At 44.2% G+C, this 16147-nt stretch overlaps 1 protein-coding gene across 5 annotated transcripts in view; it reads left to right on the top strand.

Moving 5' to 3' along the window:
• Positions 1-16147, top strand: part of ESCO2 (establishment of sister chromatid cohesion N-acetyltransferase 2) — a 293480-nt gene that overhangs the window by 187470 nt on the left and 89863 nt on the right. For all 5 annotated transcript variants that reach the window (XM_085613127.1, XM_085613129.1, XM_085613128.1 and 2 more), the window contains one exon: positions 9021-9110. In XM_085613127.1, the coding sequence (XP_085469253.1) occupies positions 9021-9110 (90 nt within the window). The remainder of the gene's footprint in view (positions 1-9020; positions 9111-16147) is intronic.

Raw genomic sequence — 16147 nt, 5'->3', positions numbered from 1 at the left:
GGCGACAACATCATCAGCCACAAGGCAACGGAAGGCAGTCTAACCAGCAGTCCGGATACAAATCCTGGCAGCAGCAATCAAAGCAGTTCTTTCATGGCAGAGTAAGAGCCAGGGGACAAACTTCAAGAGGGAGAGGAGCAAATTCAAAATGACTTGCCCACAAAGGATGACCCCCACACAACACCAGTGGGAGGCAGAATAGAGCATTACCCACTGCAATGGGAAAACTTAACTACAGACAGTTGGATTTTAAATGTGGTACACCACAGCTGTTACGTAGAACTAAAAAAGAAATCTCCACCAAGGAAGAAAAGGTTCCAAAGACCAGAACTCTTAAAATTGAAGGAGGAAATAAAGGAACTCCTAGAAAACAAGCAATAGAGAAAGTACCAACAAAGTAGCACAGCAAGGGAAACTATTCACCTTATTACTGGTGCCAAGGCAAGATCTCATGCTGAGACCCATCGTGGATCTCAGATTCATAAACAAATTAATTTACTCACAGCATTTCGAGATGTCAACACTACAAGAAGTAAATTCCACAACTACAAAAAGGGGACTTCATGGCAGCAATAGACTTAAGATGCCTATCTGCACATCCCCATGAACCAAGCACACAAAAGATACCTCCGGTTCATCTACAGGGACACTCACTACCAATTCAAGAACTTGCCCTTTGGAGTTTTCACTAAGTGCCTAGCAGTAGTAGCAGTGTCCTTAAGGAGAGGAATCCATGTCTATCCCCATCTAAACAACTGGTTGGTGAAGGCAAGTTCAAAGCAACATGTTCATCAGGTCATCCCAACGCTACAAGGATTGAGATTTTCCATAAACCACTAGAAATCCTCACCAACACCAGAACAAGAAAAAGCCTTCCCAGAAGCAAGATTAAACTCCAAGATGGCACGGGCATACCCAACCCAAATAAGGATGCAAGCTATCAAACAGCAAACTGTCCTCTACCAAAAGGGACAGTCTGACAGTGAGGACAGTTATGAAACTGATTGGCATGATAGCATCATGCATTCCCCTCATTACCCATGCATATCTACACATGCGCCCTCTACAGGAATGGCTGTGCTACAGTTGATCACAAACCACTAGGAGTTGGAGGATCTAGTGGTTGTAACAGGGAAGGTACAGAAAAATATATAATGGTGGGCATCCAATAGCGTAACACTAGGCAGACCTTTCAAATCACCAACTCCCTCAGTTGCCATCACAACTGATGCGTCCCTCGAGTGTTGGGGAGCACGTTCAGGAAACCTGAGGGCAGGGGTCAATAGAATTGTGCAGACTCCATGAAACATATCAGCGTCCTAGAGATGAAGACTGTTTCTGGCAGTAAAGGCATTCCAAGCCCACATAGGAGGGAAGACAGTATTGATCCAGACGGACAATACCACAACAATGTTTTACCTCAACAAACTGGGAGGAACAAAATCATTTACCGTAAACAAGCTAGCTCAGGAAATATGACAGTGGACCATACCAAGAAGAATCAACCTGCAGACAATTCACCTGCCAGGAAAGGACTATGCAGAAGCAGATCAGCTCAGCAGGCAGAACAGCAACTCACACAAATGGGAGATAATGCAAAGGAGCCTGCAAAAGGTCTTTGGCCTTTGGGGGGGGGGGGGGGGTTGGCAAGGAACCAAGAATAGACCTATTCGCAACAGTGGAGAACAAGAAATGCCGTTCTTCGCCTCCAGGTTTCAACACTACCTATCAATACGGATAGTTGCATACGCTTTTCCTCCAATTCCTCTACTACATAGGGTACTGGAAATAGCCAGACAACCAGGAACAGACCTAATTCTCATAGCCCGTCAAAGAACAAGGCAAACCTCGTACTTAAGCCTATTAGAACTATCAAAGGGAGAGATGATCACATTCAAGGCTGAGAAGGACCTTCTCACAGTGCAGGGGGGTCAAATATTTCACTCGGAACCAGCAACACTCATCTTAGCAGCTTGGCACCTGAGTACATAGAGTTTGGATATTTAAACTTACTGCAAAGAACAATGGAGATACTAAAGGAGGCAAGAAAAAAAACCACGAGGCAATGCTACACAGCTAAGTGAAAACAGTACCACACATGGTGTATGGAGAACAATACCCTAAATTCAATATCCACAATGGAAACTGCTGATATATCTCACACACTTGGTAGACAGTAAGATCAACTACTCAAGCCTCAAGATACACTTGGCAGCGATTGTAGCTTACACCAGGGTAGCTTCATGTAAAGGTTTTTTCACATTACCAGTCATCAAAAGCTTCCTGGATAGTTCCAAAAGACTTGCGCCCCCAAGGAAGGCTCCAGCCCCTATTTTGGAGCTTAAAAACAGTTAAAACACAGTTCATGACAGAACCGTTCGAACTCGTGCACAAAGCAGAACTGCGATATATCACAATAAAGACTGTGAACTACAGGCATTAACTGTTGAGAAACCATACATGCTTATCCACAAGAATAAGATTGCCCTAAGGACCAACCTTCAAATCCTACCTAAAGTAGTAAGCGAATTCCACATGAATCAAAGCATTCAGCTAGCAGTTTAAAAAAAAACAAAAAACCCACAAGCACGACTAGAAAGAAGCCTTCATACCCTGGATGTAAGAAAAGCTTTACTATACTATCTACAGGAGACAAAACAATTCCGTAAGTGGAATCAATTGTTAGTCTCATACTCGAAGTCCAACAAAGGTGCACCTGTGACAAAGGGGACAATTGCAGTTGGATTGTAGAATCGATTCAGGTATGCTATTCCTCACCAGTAAAAGCACCAAACTCCCAGCCAAAAGCTCACTTAACAAGGAAAAAAGGGGAAACCCCGGTCATCATGGCCAATGTGCGAATAAACACTCTATGTGCAGCGGTGACATGGGCATCTCCACAACTTCACCAAGCATTACAAATGTCAAAGGAAGCTCAGGTGGGACAAAAAGTACTTCAACACCTGTCCACAAGGTCTTCCTCATCTTACCACAACCATTGTAAAGAAGGGGAACCGCTACATAATCTAATGCACAGCAAGTGAATCCAGAAAAGGATTCATGCTGCAAAACAAAATGGTTACTTGCCAGTAGGAGTAGTTTTGCAGCTTAAAGAAGTTTCTGGATTCACATTCAACTCGCCCACCTCCCCACAGAGTAAAGCAAACATTTTTTTCGGTGATTTTGTCCAAATCTTCTGAGTCTCTTCCATTGCTTCCAGATCCAACGGTGGAAAAAATAATCCAAAGATGACTACCATGCACATGAACATCCGGGGTACCGTCTGACATCACACCAGGGATGCACTTAGCACCAAATGGTTGTCGACGTAGCACACTATCGACATAAAAAAAAGCAAATCTGTGATCTGCTTTTTACATGCTGTGCTTTACAGCTGTCCCATAACCCTTTTTGCTATTTTATGGTGAGCTGAACCTGACTAGAATGCACACAGGTCTTTCAAGCAAGTGCATTAACCCCCAACGTTATTGCAGCAATATTCTGCCATGTAACGTGCGGGATAAACAAAGATCCTTGCAGTAGGTCACATTTTTCAAATCCGCCCGTGTAACAAATTAAGTAAGCAGGAACAGAGTTACTATAACATTTGTCTTTTTGTTAAATTCTTTTGGGCAGAGTTTAAAAAAATAAATATATAAGTTCAGGCTTGCCTCTGTGACTCGTTCTGCTGCCAACCCTTGGTCTTTACCATTTCGCGATGGTATTGGCCTCATAAAACTTATTTTTTAAAATGCATTTGTCAACACTAAGCTAAGCATCATTTGTTCACAAAGCTGATATTAATTTTAAGTAATTGACATCACAAAATGTCTAAAATTCCCCAACAGTCAATTCAATGTCCTTTGCCAGGAAATGAAAAATTATTTCTTCCACCCAGGCTCCCTAGTTTCTGATGTTTGAAGTGCAGCTGCAAACATCTAATTTCTTCACTTCAGTGCCAAGGTTGGAGTTATTACTTCAGATGAAAACATATAGACTGTAATATGGTTGGTGTGTAAATGAAGAAGACTGTTAACTCGGGTGTACTCTACACAATCAATTCTAAACGCTCAAAACTTAATTCTCTCTGAAACAGTTTCACACATGTACCACTTTTCATTCTTAGTCATACCCAAGCCCACAAATGCGCACACATTTTGCTTTTACTTATGATCTCACACATTCTCTTACACATGCACTGCTGGACAGTGGCGGTTCGCAATAATTTTAGGATCGGCAGAGCAAGAAGCAGGTACAAGTGCCAGGTTTGTGAGTCTGTGTGTGTGTGTCTGTCTGTGAAAGAGGGAGGATAAAACTATCTGAGAATCGGGAGGTGAGAGACCAAGGGAAACAGACTAGGTTATATGAGAAGATTGGGTAAGGTGAGGGTTTTGTGGAAAGGGTGTGCGTGTGTTTGGAGGATGAATGAGAGGATGAATGAGAGGAGAATTTTAGTGACTGGGTGGTGTAAGTGTATGTTAGCAGCATAGTAGTCAAGCGGAGCAGTCAGTAACGGGACGTTAGGGAGAGATGGTTGTGAGAAGAAAGTGAAGCTAGATGTCTGACTGGAAGTCATTAGCAAAAGAAATATGAGAATGGAAGAGTATGGTATTTAAGAGAAAAACGATTAGCGGAGAGGATGACCGAGCAGGGCATTAGATGATGGAGCAAGATCAGTTTCAAAGAGGAGGGTGTGAAAGGAGGTTATGGAAGATGGAGGGTGGGTATGAGAAGGTGAAGAGGATAAATGATAGAGAAGGATTCCACAGAGATTCAGGAGAAATGGAGATAAAAGACATGGACACTAGGGAAAGCTAGGAGTTACAATGGGTAGAAAATAAAGGGATGTGAAGAGGTACATTTTTTTGTTTGCCATAGGAATCATTTGTCTTGAAATGGCCCTTCTGGGCTCAGGCCTTTCCCTCGGGTCCCCTTCCTCACCCTGAGTTGAGAAAATCTCTGGCTAGAAAAGGCATGTGCTGAATATGCTGCAATTTCAGTATCAAAATTTGAGCAGCTGATGCATGTTACTTTTGAGGTGCGTTGTTTTGACACTGATGCGTGCGCCTATGGGTCAGGTACTGTTGTTTATTATTATAATGGGGGTGAGGTACATTTACATAGCTGTCTGATAAATCTGGTACTGGAACCATTAACAAGGACGGATCTTAATCAATGTGTCTCTTAGTCTGATCTGCACCATGCACTGTTACCCCCACAAGGAAGCTTTCACTGGAATGTATTTTTTAGCATGCATGCACTGCTGTTGGAGAGTTGAGACATCCTAAGAACTTTGAAAATGAACCCTGAAATTGAACAGAAAAAGGCCCCTTTACCAGTACTGGTGTATCCACAACACGCTTACAGTAGTACCGTTAGTTAGACCATCATAGACTTAAAAAAATTAAATATCCACATCTTAATGCACCTCTCTATGCATTGGATGCCAGAAATAAAACTCCTGCACAGCTTTCAGAATATATCTATCTAGCCTGCACTATTTACTGATATTTCAGTATTGAAATATTTGTATGGCTCTCACAACACCAATATCCAGACACTGACCTCCCAGTACTTACGCACAAACCGGAGTCTTCCATTGCACCTCTATGTACCTCTATATTGCCCTACAGATGTAGTACAACTAAAGCAAGATGCTTTACTTAAAAAAAAAAAAAAGTTTATAGCCTGCCTTTGGAAAATATTTGGGGGGATTTGCTCTACTTTCGTTTGTTTTCCCTCCTTTATATCTCTTCCTGTTAATGTTTTTTTCTCTAGCTTCATCTTCCCATCACTCCCTTCTACTGCTCTGCCAGGCTCATGCATCCCAAATTGTGTGTGGATCTTGCTCCTTTATCTAAACAGTTCCCAGGAGAAAGAAGGATTTATTGACATCCTAGATTAACATACATAGGGCAAATACCAGAAGCAGCTCCCTAAAACGAATCCCTTTTCACTATAAAAGAGGCAAAACAATAGTCTTTGTTGATATTCAGGGACTTGAGATCTGCCAAGAGGCTCAGTGCTATGTGACTTTTTCAACCAGTTTGTTGATTTTTGCCATCATCATGCATGAAATTTTTAAAATCCTGTTGCTTGCTGAAGCCCAGCTGTCTTAAAATGTCAACCATTCCATGGATCTACCCGTCACATTTGTCTACATATGGTTTTGTATGTGAAACCAGCAGTTCCTGCTTTATATGTACTAAACAGGCATTCTAAAAGCTGTGTTGCCCTGAACAATACCTCTCACACCTCTGCACAGTAGGTGTTCCGAATTTGCATGTATGTAGACTCAATCAGCCACCTCTCTACTTGGATAGGGGAGAGGACTGCGGGTGTTGGAAAGCTGTGGGGCATAACAGAGGAGCAGGGGGAGGAGGAAAAGCAGCACTCAGAGGGCAGGAGGACAGGGGGAGAAGCACAAGAGGGAGAGACCACAGACGTTCATAGGCGAGAGAGTAGAACAGAGCAGGGACAGCTGGATCACACGTGCAATCGTGGAGAGCACAAGCAAAATGGAAATTAGCGCAAGCAGTGCGATGGGAGAAAAGAAGACAGATGAGAGAGAGTAACACAGCGTGGGAGGAGGAGAAGCACACAAGCAAAAAAGTTGAAAGACATGCATTCTCTTGGAGTGCTCAAGAAAAAAATAAAAAAATAGTTCTTAAAAGTAAGCAGTGGAAAATACAAGTAAAAAGGCTGTGTTCCAGGGGAGGGACACACACAAAATGGACAAGGAAAGCTATCTAATAAGAAGCATATGTAAAAAAAATATATATATTGTTAATCAACAGCTCAATTAATAGTAAGTAAATAGATATGAGTTTGATTGATTAATATGTCAAGAAACTATGTAAGAACTAAATGACAGAAAAATAGAATATATGTCTAGCCTGTACATTAGTAGCAAAAGGTTTACTAGCTGTAATCGTGAAAGATACATATTTTGTAAATAAACATTTGTGCAAGAGAGGAGAAAAGAAAGTGCTTAGTGTCTGCAATGATTACACAAGTCCAGGGCCTCTGGAATTATGTGGCACAAAATGACAAATTATGCCTCATAATGCCGCACATTTTGTGATAGCGTTATTTTGTTGTTGTCATTTTACACTTGTTAACACTTGTCTTGGGCATAGGTTACAACCCCATTAGTACCAGTTCAACACTCAAATTAAGGAATAAGCAACAGATAGGTGACCAGTCAACCTTTGCAAAGGGAATTCCACTGCTCATCAACACTTGTCACTGTGTTTTTAGTAACCTTTGAACCGTTAAGCTAGAAAATCTTTTTTGTTTAAAATCTGCAGTTTATTGAGTAGATGATGAATTATGTGGCAAATCCATATTTATGCTAAAAACGCCATGGCCGCACAATTGCACAATGCCAGTTCTGTACAAGTGAAAGGAAGAAGCTGGTGCACATATAAAGTGTGGTTTAAAGAGAAAGAAAAATCATTTTTGATCAACTAGACTGTGTTCTGAGTAATTTTGATCTAGAATATGGTCACAGGCGTATTTTATGCTAAGCCTGTGTGCTGAGAACATTTTAATATATTTCGAGATGAACCGATCACGACACGTGGTAATTGGTACACCTGTCCACAGCTCATATGACAACTAGTTGCTACAGGTAAATATCTGGGATTTGTCGGGTTGGAGAGAAGGATCTTAAAGAATAAGGCCAATACCAAGGAGAAAGCAACAAAGCTTTGAAAGGACCAGCTGGAAATGAGTTAAGCGTCCGAAAGACTCTTCAGACAGGCACATTAATTACCGGCTCTGTAGGGACGTAGCGGTAGTAGGTTGACCCTTATGGTAGGTCAGGACATGGGTATTAGGACAGTGCAAACCATTGCTATGAGAATAAGAGGTCTGAATAAAATACTAGCTACATATTACGAAGCATGTTTAGCAAGAAATCAAAGTGAGTACAACGTTCAAGAGTAGGGGCTGCTTCCAGTGCTAAACACAGATAACCCATATTCTTTATAAAGACTTTTGGCATAATCATGACATTGTACTATTCATTTTATTTTCATCCTAACATTAGTACATGACTTTGATCGTTTGTGCAAGACATGTACTGTGTATTTCAGCACCACAAATGCCGTTGCTGTCTGCCACATACTATATCAAATAAATAAGGCGTTAACAATATTTTTTCGTTCGAGTGCTGTTTTAGAAAACTGTAATCGCTTGTGTATTCTGTTTATTGTAGCTGTTTGCAATCTAAGAGGTGTCTCAACTTGATTGTGTGCCGCACGGTTCAGCGGCTGCTTATGGAGTCACTACCATAGCTTGTGAATAGCCCTAAACATTAATTTGGAGGAGGCATTCACTGGCCTCCGGCTCTGCACGTGACCAGCTCATATCTCAGTGCAGATTAAACAAATGTCTTAACCCCTTCTGTGCCCATGACGAGCTGGACTCGTCATGGAGCACGGTCGCGCTGTGCCCATGACGAGTCCAGCTCGTCATGTACCCCGCCCGCTAATGCAACGCCCGGCACAGGGCGGGGAAAGGGCGTGGCACACAAGGGGTTAATGAACAGGTCTCCCCTGGCGGACGGCACGCAGAGGCTGCAAGCGAGGGGCTCACCTGCACCCCGAATTGAGGAGGTTTCTGCAAAACAAAAACAGTGCCACTGATGCTTTTTGGTCTCTGCCTATTTTTGCGTACATAGATCTGCCTTGCAGGAGGAATCTGCAGTGGAATGCCTGCCTTATAGAGTGCCTCTAAAAGCCAGTGACTAACAGGGATGGGACACTAGAGATCGAGAGCAGGTTCGCAGTATTGTCTTGATTCTGCCACACACTAAATTGGTCCAGAAAGCTACCTTAGATGTAACTTCCCATAATTTAAAGTAACGTCTCTATATATGGTGCAATAATTAAGTCATTTTTCAACATGGTGCTCTAGATAATTTTATTTTCCATCAATTTTTCCCAACTCTGGGTAGAATGTTTTTGTAGATTGAATTATCTTGACTGTATTTTTTTCTTACTTCATACTGATAGGGTTGGAAGAAGGAACACACTGTAGCAGATTTTTGGGATGGGAAAATTGTATTGATCCTGCCTGATGACCCCAAGTATGCCATTAAAAAGGTAACGCATGTTGCACTTCCTTTTTTTTCTTAATTTCATTATCTAATCTTGTGATTCTTGTAAAAATGTTTATTGTAGAATGCCTTAATTAGCATTAGGATATGCCCAGCTTTTAAAACTTCGACAAATGTCAACACCACAGTACACCACAAATGATTGGATTGTAAAGCAGAAATAATAGGTTGGTAACCAGGTTGCTGTCAGACTAGAGGTAAGCCATCGCATAAATTAGGATAGCTGTGCAGCTTTATTCAATTTGTGTGGCCACTGTGCTCACATATTTTCTCCTGGCGGACTAGACATTTTGCAGGGCCCCTATGGGTGCCCCTGATTTTTAGGTCTCGCCTAGCAGCGCGCATGCGCTGCTCTGCGAGATTTATTGTAAGGGGGCTTCAAAAAGCTCACCACACGCTTGTGCGTGTGTGGCCTATTGCTTGCGGTTACCCGCACGGGTACCATATGTTTTGAATTATCGTGCCCAGACACGGGCTCGATAACCTAAAACATATGCCTGGTGCTCGCTCTCGCGCGACGCTCCAGCTGGTTTCACTTTTGTCGCCGCGCGCGCAATACTCGCGGGCTTCTTTGTCAAGTTGAAAACATGTAATCCCAAAATAAAACTGGACGAGCACATAATTATGCTATATTCGAAACACACAACCCTTGTGATCTATAATTTAGGAAACATTAAACATGCTATCAACGGAGATGTGCCTTGTGATTTCAGACTGTTGCCATCTCTGACATGGAGCAGTGTTTTTAAACTTCTCTTCATCTCCTGGCGAACATTATCATTAAATATGAAATTAATATATGCACTTGAGGGGGGTGTGGGGCTCTTGATTATGTTAAAAAGTGGAGGAGTGCATGTCGGTCGGTCTCGGGGTATATGTGGAAACGCGTTTGCGCTTCTTAAATATTTTAATTGTGTCAGGATTGTGTGTGTACAAGGTATTTGCGGCTGGCACTGTGCCATCTTCGAGCTGTCGCTGCCTTATTTCGAGGCAGGCTCAGCCGTGGGGGTGCTACCGACCCTGGGCGTGTTTCCTGTCTGCAAAGCTCCCATGACATGACGCTGCTCGACACTAGTCTGCAGAATAATGTTGTGATCTGTACTGGGTCCAATAAGTGGGGGATTCTCTACGGACAATCAACTTTAACAGTCTCAACATTCAGGAATGCTCAATCTATCACTCAATGCTTTTCACAGCGTCAACATTATTACAAACGCTGGCAAGGCAAATGGGTCTGTCCTTGGCAACTCAGCAACATTTTTGTATTTCTTTCTTTCCTCTTTTTGTGCAAAGAAGTCATGCAAATTGCAATAAATAAAGTTAAAGTAATGAAAATTCTGCCATCAAAGCTTTGAGCACATGATTTGAGCATGTTTGAAAAAACAAAATTAAAAAGTGACTCAATTCAGGCAATTTGATTTTGGTTAGTTATAACCATACAAGGACATATAACAACTCATTTAAACAAGCATTGGCATAGCCAATTGTTCTCGCCTTTGGGACCTTATAAGTGTTTAGCCATGCAACACTTGATGTTGTTGTACCAAGGATATTGTGATGGATAACTAAACACTTATAAGGTCCCAAAGGCGAGACCTATTGGCTATGCCAATTCTTTGTGAAGCCAGTCTTATGGGTTTTATGGTCTCTTGGTGCAGCTAATGTGTTCAAAGTAGGCGATTTCCTTACAAATTGCTTCCAACCTTTTGGACACAACATTTTTCTTGTTTTCAGATGTTGTGTTCCTACCCAAACCATAGTTCTCTGGTGTGGCAGTAACAACAGTGCATGACTCTTGGGCTTATATCCCCATGTGTTGTGCAATTTGCTTGTGTGGCTGCCTCCCATGTTGCCTGAGAAAGGCCACACCATCCTCAACCAAGATCAGGTTGACAGCAGGGATGCGGCAAGTTCGCCTCCCTATGCGGACTGGCACCACACACTCCCTGGGTAGAGACATGGCTTCTACAATGGCATGCCTGGTTATGTTCAACTGGGTTCTTGGGGGGTAGGGGGAAGTCCAGTCATCATTGAGCGATATGCCTAATGATGGTTCCTACCTATTTGTCGACAAGGCTGGTGCTATGCTAGAGTGCTTCTGCAAGAGCAGGGTCACTTTCAGATCCCTGGGTGTTTCCCTCTCGACCCATACGCAGCAAAAGTCCTTTCACACCTACCGGATAAATGAAGAGGTTATTACAAGCCATACCTGGTCCAACAGCATGCCCAACCCTTTCGAGGGCGCGACCATGGAGCCCATAAAGGACAAAGGAGTCAGTCCCAGCGTTCTCTCCATGTTCCCACCTCTTTGGCTATCTCAGCCTCAAAATCTCTTTAGTGTGCCCTCCATCTAGCACAGCTGTCCAGTTGGTGGTAGAATCAGGCACCACCTGCCCCAATGTTTGGCAATAACATGTGGGCGCTTCACATAATCCAGAAGGGGTACGCCCCACCATTTGTTCGGAAACACCTCCACCTGTCCCACCTTCCCAGGAACGGCTGACAAAGAACTATCTCTGCTTCCTTTATCATGAAGTGCAGGCTACTTTGGCCAAAGGCGTCATCAAGAGGCTGCCCTCATCAGAAGTAGGGCATGCTTGTTACTTCCACCACTGCATTTTTTTTGTTTTATCTTATCTTTATTGAGATTTTGTAGACCTAAGAAAACATGATGCAAGCATAAAAGCAACGAGTACCACTTGGAACGACAGTTCACATTAAGTACATATAATCCTCACAACAATAGAAAAGCGTGAGTAACCTGACTCAGGAATATACAGATACTTAGCAATTATACTTCGTACTTCCAACATTGTATATCAGCCATTACAGCATGTCATTAATGCAATATCTAAGCACCAGGCAAGAGCACAAATAGCTCTCCACAACATGAGAACTGTACATTTCTCACGACACCTTTCGGCTGTGCCATAAAGTCACAACCATTGTGTAAGTAAACAGATTCATATAATAAAACTATATAAAACCCCTCAGAAAAATCAACTGAGAAAACCAGTATGGGTAATAAAGGATTAAAGGATGAAAGGAAGAGGGTGGAGGTTGGCTAGGTGCATAGGATCAAGCCGTTTATTAAGGCCACAGCAACTCGCACTCAGTCCCAGACATATCAAACTCGATGGCACATTTCAAGAAACTATATCATCCGAAGTGAAGAAATGCACTAAGTGCAAAACTCGTTAATGAGTGGCATCCCCATACCCAGAATGTGAATTAACCTGATCAGAGTCGGATGCAATAGAAGAGTCTTCTGGAGTCGAAGCTAATGGTAATGCCGTCAGCATCACTGCCCATGCTACCGAGATGGGATACTTGCGGAGTCCCAGCGTGTCCTCTCTTAGCAATACAGTTACCTCTGCTTTAGCCCAATATAACATCGAGTGAACCCAGGCTGTGAGTGGAGGGGGATCCGTTGACTTCCACCGACGGGTGACCAGCTGCCTGGCCACCGCCAACCCCAAGTCAGGAAAACGAGAGGAGGCTCTATGTTGTCTATTTCTGGGAAATATACCCGTGATGCAAGCCCCGATGCAAGCCCTGTGTTCGGTAGAGCTCTATCTGTGCCGGGGGATAATAAACTATTTACTCCGAGCCAATAAGTCTGCAGTCTGGAGCATGACCATATCATATGCAATAAATCAGCGTTCACGAATCTGCATCGCGGGCAACAGGCATCTGCCTTATTGAAAAATTTATTCATTTTATCTGGGGATAGGTAGGCCCTATGAACTATGGAGAACTGGATTAGCCTAAATCTTGCATTCCTTGGGATCTGTCTGGGGCTTTCCAGCAACGCTCCCCATTCCCTAGGTGAGAATGGACGTGCAAAATCCGTTTCCCACTCAATATGTTATGTTAAAAACACTTTTATAGCGCACAGCTGCCCCAGCCAAGGGGCGTCCCGGCGCTTAAAGAAAGGTCCCAACACAACAAAGCTGTACAAGGGCAGAAGCACGCAGATCGAAGTACTAAAGTGAAAAAGGAAACAAATGTGTTTTGATAGCCCTCCTAAACTTCAGAAGCTCATCCATTTCACGCATGTGGGGCGGAAGAGAGTTCCACAAATTTTCAGCCAAAACCCGGAAAGACCGGCCTCCGGCCCTGCATAGCCTAAACCGTGGGACCACCACCAGGTTTTGACCTAAGGATCTAAGAGAACGCGAGGGCACGTAGGGCACCAAAAGATTAGCAAGAATCTGGGGAGAGGCCCACTTGAGGATCTTGAAAGAAAGACACAGGGTCTTAAAATGGATCCTCTGTGCCATAGGCAGCCAGTGCAAAGCACGAATGGTACTTTCCGCAGAACAGAACCTCGGTAAACCTACCAGGGCTCTTGCTGCGGCATTCTGGACACGTTGCATCCGGGCAATTTCAGCCTGGTTGGCCCCCAGCAGGAGCGAACTGGCGTAATCAAGCCGCGATAGTATGGATGCCTGTATGACCAGCTGCCTGGTAGAAGCATCAAAGAACCTCAAGATGAGTCGCGCCACTTTTTTTGTGTGGACACTGAAACTCAGGGCAGAATCTAACCACACCCCCAGGTTCTTTACCTCTGAGACTGGAATAGGAGTTACACCCAGTTCAGGAGGCCACCACATGTCACCCCAAAGATCCGTCCGCTTACCCACAATCATGACCTCAGTTTTTTTTGCATTTAGTTGAAGACAGTTGGCATTCATCCAGCTAGCCACCGCCAAGAGACCATCCCGGAATCTGGGGGCGTCGAGGTCGGAGTCCCCACTCAGGACAACCGCCAGCTGTGTGTCGTCAGCATAGGAGACCATAGTCATGCCCCAATGTTTGACGAGAGCCGCTAGCGATCTCACATAAAGGTTGAATAATGTGGGACTCAACGACGAGCCCTGAGGCACACCCATCTCCAGCGAATAGAACTTGGACTCAAAATGCGGAGTAGCGACCTTAAAGGTCCGATCAGTAAGGAAAGAGCGGAACCAGTCGAGAGCAATGCCCATAACACCCGCCTCCCTGAGACGTTGGAGTACGATCCTATGCGAGACCGTATCAAACGCGGCACTGAGATCAAGTAATATCAGTGCCGCAGTCTGACCAAAGTCAAGCACAGAACGGAGATGTTCCGTCATAGAGAGCAAGGCAGTCTCGGTGCTGTGACCAGCACGGAAGCCATTCTGGGAGGAATCCAGAATGCTTGCCCTTACAAGATATTCGGTCAACACCTCGTTCACATGAGTCTCAACAACTTTCGCGGTCCAGGGGAGGAGAGAGATCGGGCGATAGCTCTCGAGTTTTATGGGGTCCATTGTGGGCTTTTTCAAAATGGGTATCACAACAGCCTGTTTCCATTTAATTGGAACAACACCTGAGGCGAGAGAGAGATTTATAAGATGGCACAATGGAGGAACACAGATAGCAGCAGAGTCTCTAAACTGAGCTGGCCTCATGGGATCCGTTGGCGAGCCAGATTTTATCTTAAGGCCAGTTTAAAAAAATATCTCCATCGATAAACTAGGAAATGATGCCAAGGCCTCACCTATAGCTGGTGTAGGGCTAGTGGGCTCAGCTACCGGCTCAGTGATGGAGAAGGCACGGTAGATGACTTGAACCTTTTCAAGGAAAAAAGAGGCCAGGTCTTCAACCATTTAATGAGGTGTCTCCTTGTGCCCAGTACGTGGATATATTGTAACAGCAAGTGTGTCGGAAGCTCTTGTGAAATAGCTCCTCAGCGGTGTCTCAACGTAGCTATCCAGGAGGCGTGTTGTAGAAACCGTACCGACTAAACACCTTCCTCATCCACCAGAGATTGGAACGGTCGTAAAGTGCCCTGTAGGTACAGGTCCCCCGAGTATGCACATCAGCCTCATGCCAGACTGCCAATTCATCAGTACTGGCTCTGCACCTACCTCTGGGTAGTCCTAGGAGCGGTATCGTAGGCGCATATGGTGTGACGTGGCTAGTGAGAAGGCTCTACGAAAACATTTGTGGGCTATCTGTACCAAGAAGGGTAAAGGCATACTTGGTTTAGCACATGGATGAAAAATGTAGAGAAGCTCATCTAACGTACAATGCGGTCCATCTTCCGCCGTATCCTCAAGATTGAGCTCACCCAACTACTTCGCCACCCACTGTATCTGAGATGCCAAATAATAATGTTCCAGATTGGGTAGAGCTAATCCGCCATGTGTCACCGGCAGATATAATTTAACAAGCGCAACCCTACAACGAGTGTTACACCATATAAAGTCCCTCATCAGTCTTTCCAATGGGCGTAAAAATGAAGCCAGGAGGAATAAAGGGAGATTCGCGAATATAATAATCTGGGGAATACCACCATTTTGATGATTGTCACTTACCCGCAACCGAAAGGTTGTGTTTTCCAGAAGTCTACCTGCTGGCGCAGCGCAGTGAGTGCTCTGGATAGGTTGCCATCCAGTAGATCCCTGTCCATGTGGTAGATACGGACACTCAAATACCGAAACACCGCCGGTTGCCAGGCCACATCTGCTCCATCCACTGGCCATTGAGGATCCTCAACGCCAGGAGTAAAGGGAAATAAACATGATTTCCCCCAGTTTACATTCAGCCCCAACACTTTGACAAACAGCCGCATCGTTTTGGGTACCGTTGGAGGAATCGCCTGTATGTTCTTAAGGAAGAGTAAAATATCGTCTGTGTATAAAGACACAGCATGAGACTCTTCCCCAACCGTATTCCCCATTGATCTGCCAGTTGGCGCAAAGCTATGGCCAGAGGTTCTATAGCCAAAGAGAATATGAGTGGAGAGAGGGGACACCCCTGTTTGGTTCCCCTACCTATCGACAAAGGTTTAGAGAACAAGGATCCCGAGCGAACCCGGATGGTGGGGGCGTCATACAACAGCTTCACCAGATTTAGGAAGTAGGGCCCAAACCTTAATTGACCCAGCACACAAACAGATACTGCCACTCCACGGTATCGAAGGCCTTCTCCAAGTCCAAGACCAGGCATCCTGCTGAAGGCCAGTCTGCCACACCTGTGCGCATAACCCGA

This window comes from Triturus cristatus, chromosome 6 (assembly GCF_964204655.1).
Source record: "Triturus cristatus chromosome 6, aTriCri1.1, whole genome shotgun sequence".
Taxonomy (NCBI): domain Eukaryota; kingdom Metazoa; phylum Chordata; class Amphibia; order Caudata; family Salamandridae; genus Triturus; species Triturus cristatus.
Note: the sequence above shows the minus strand (reverse complement) of the source record. Positions and strands in the feature narration are given on the sequence as shown.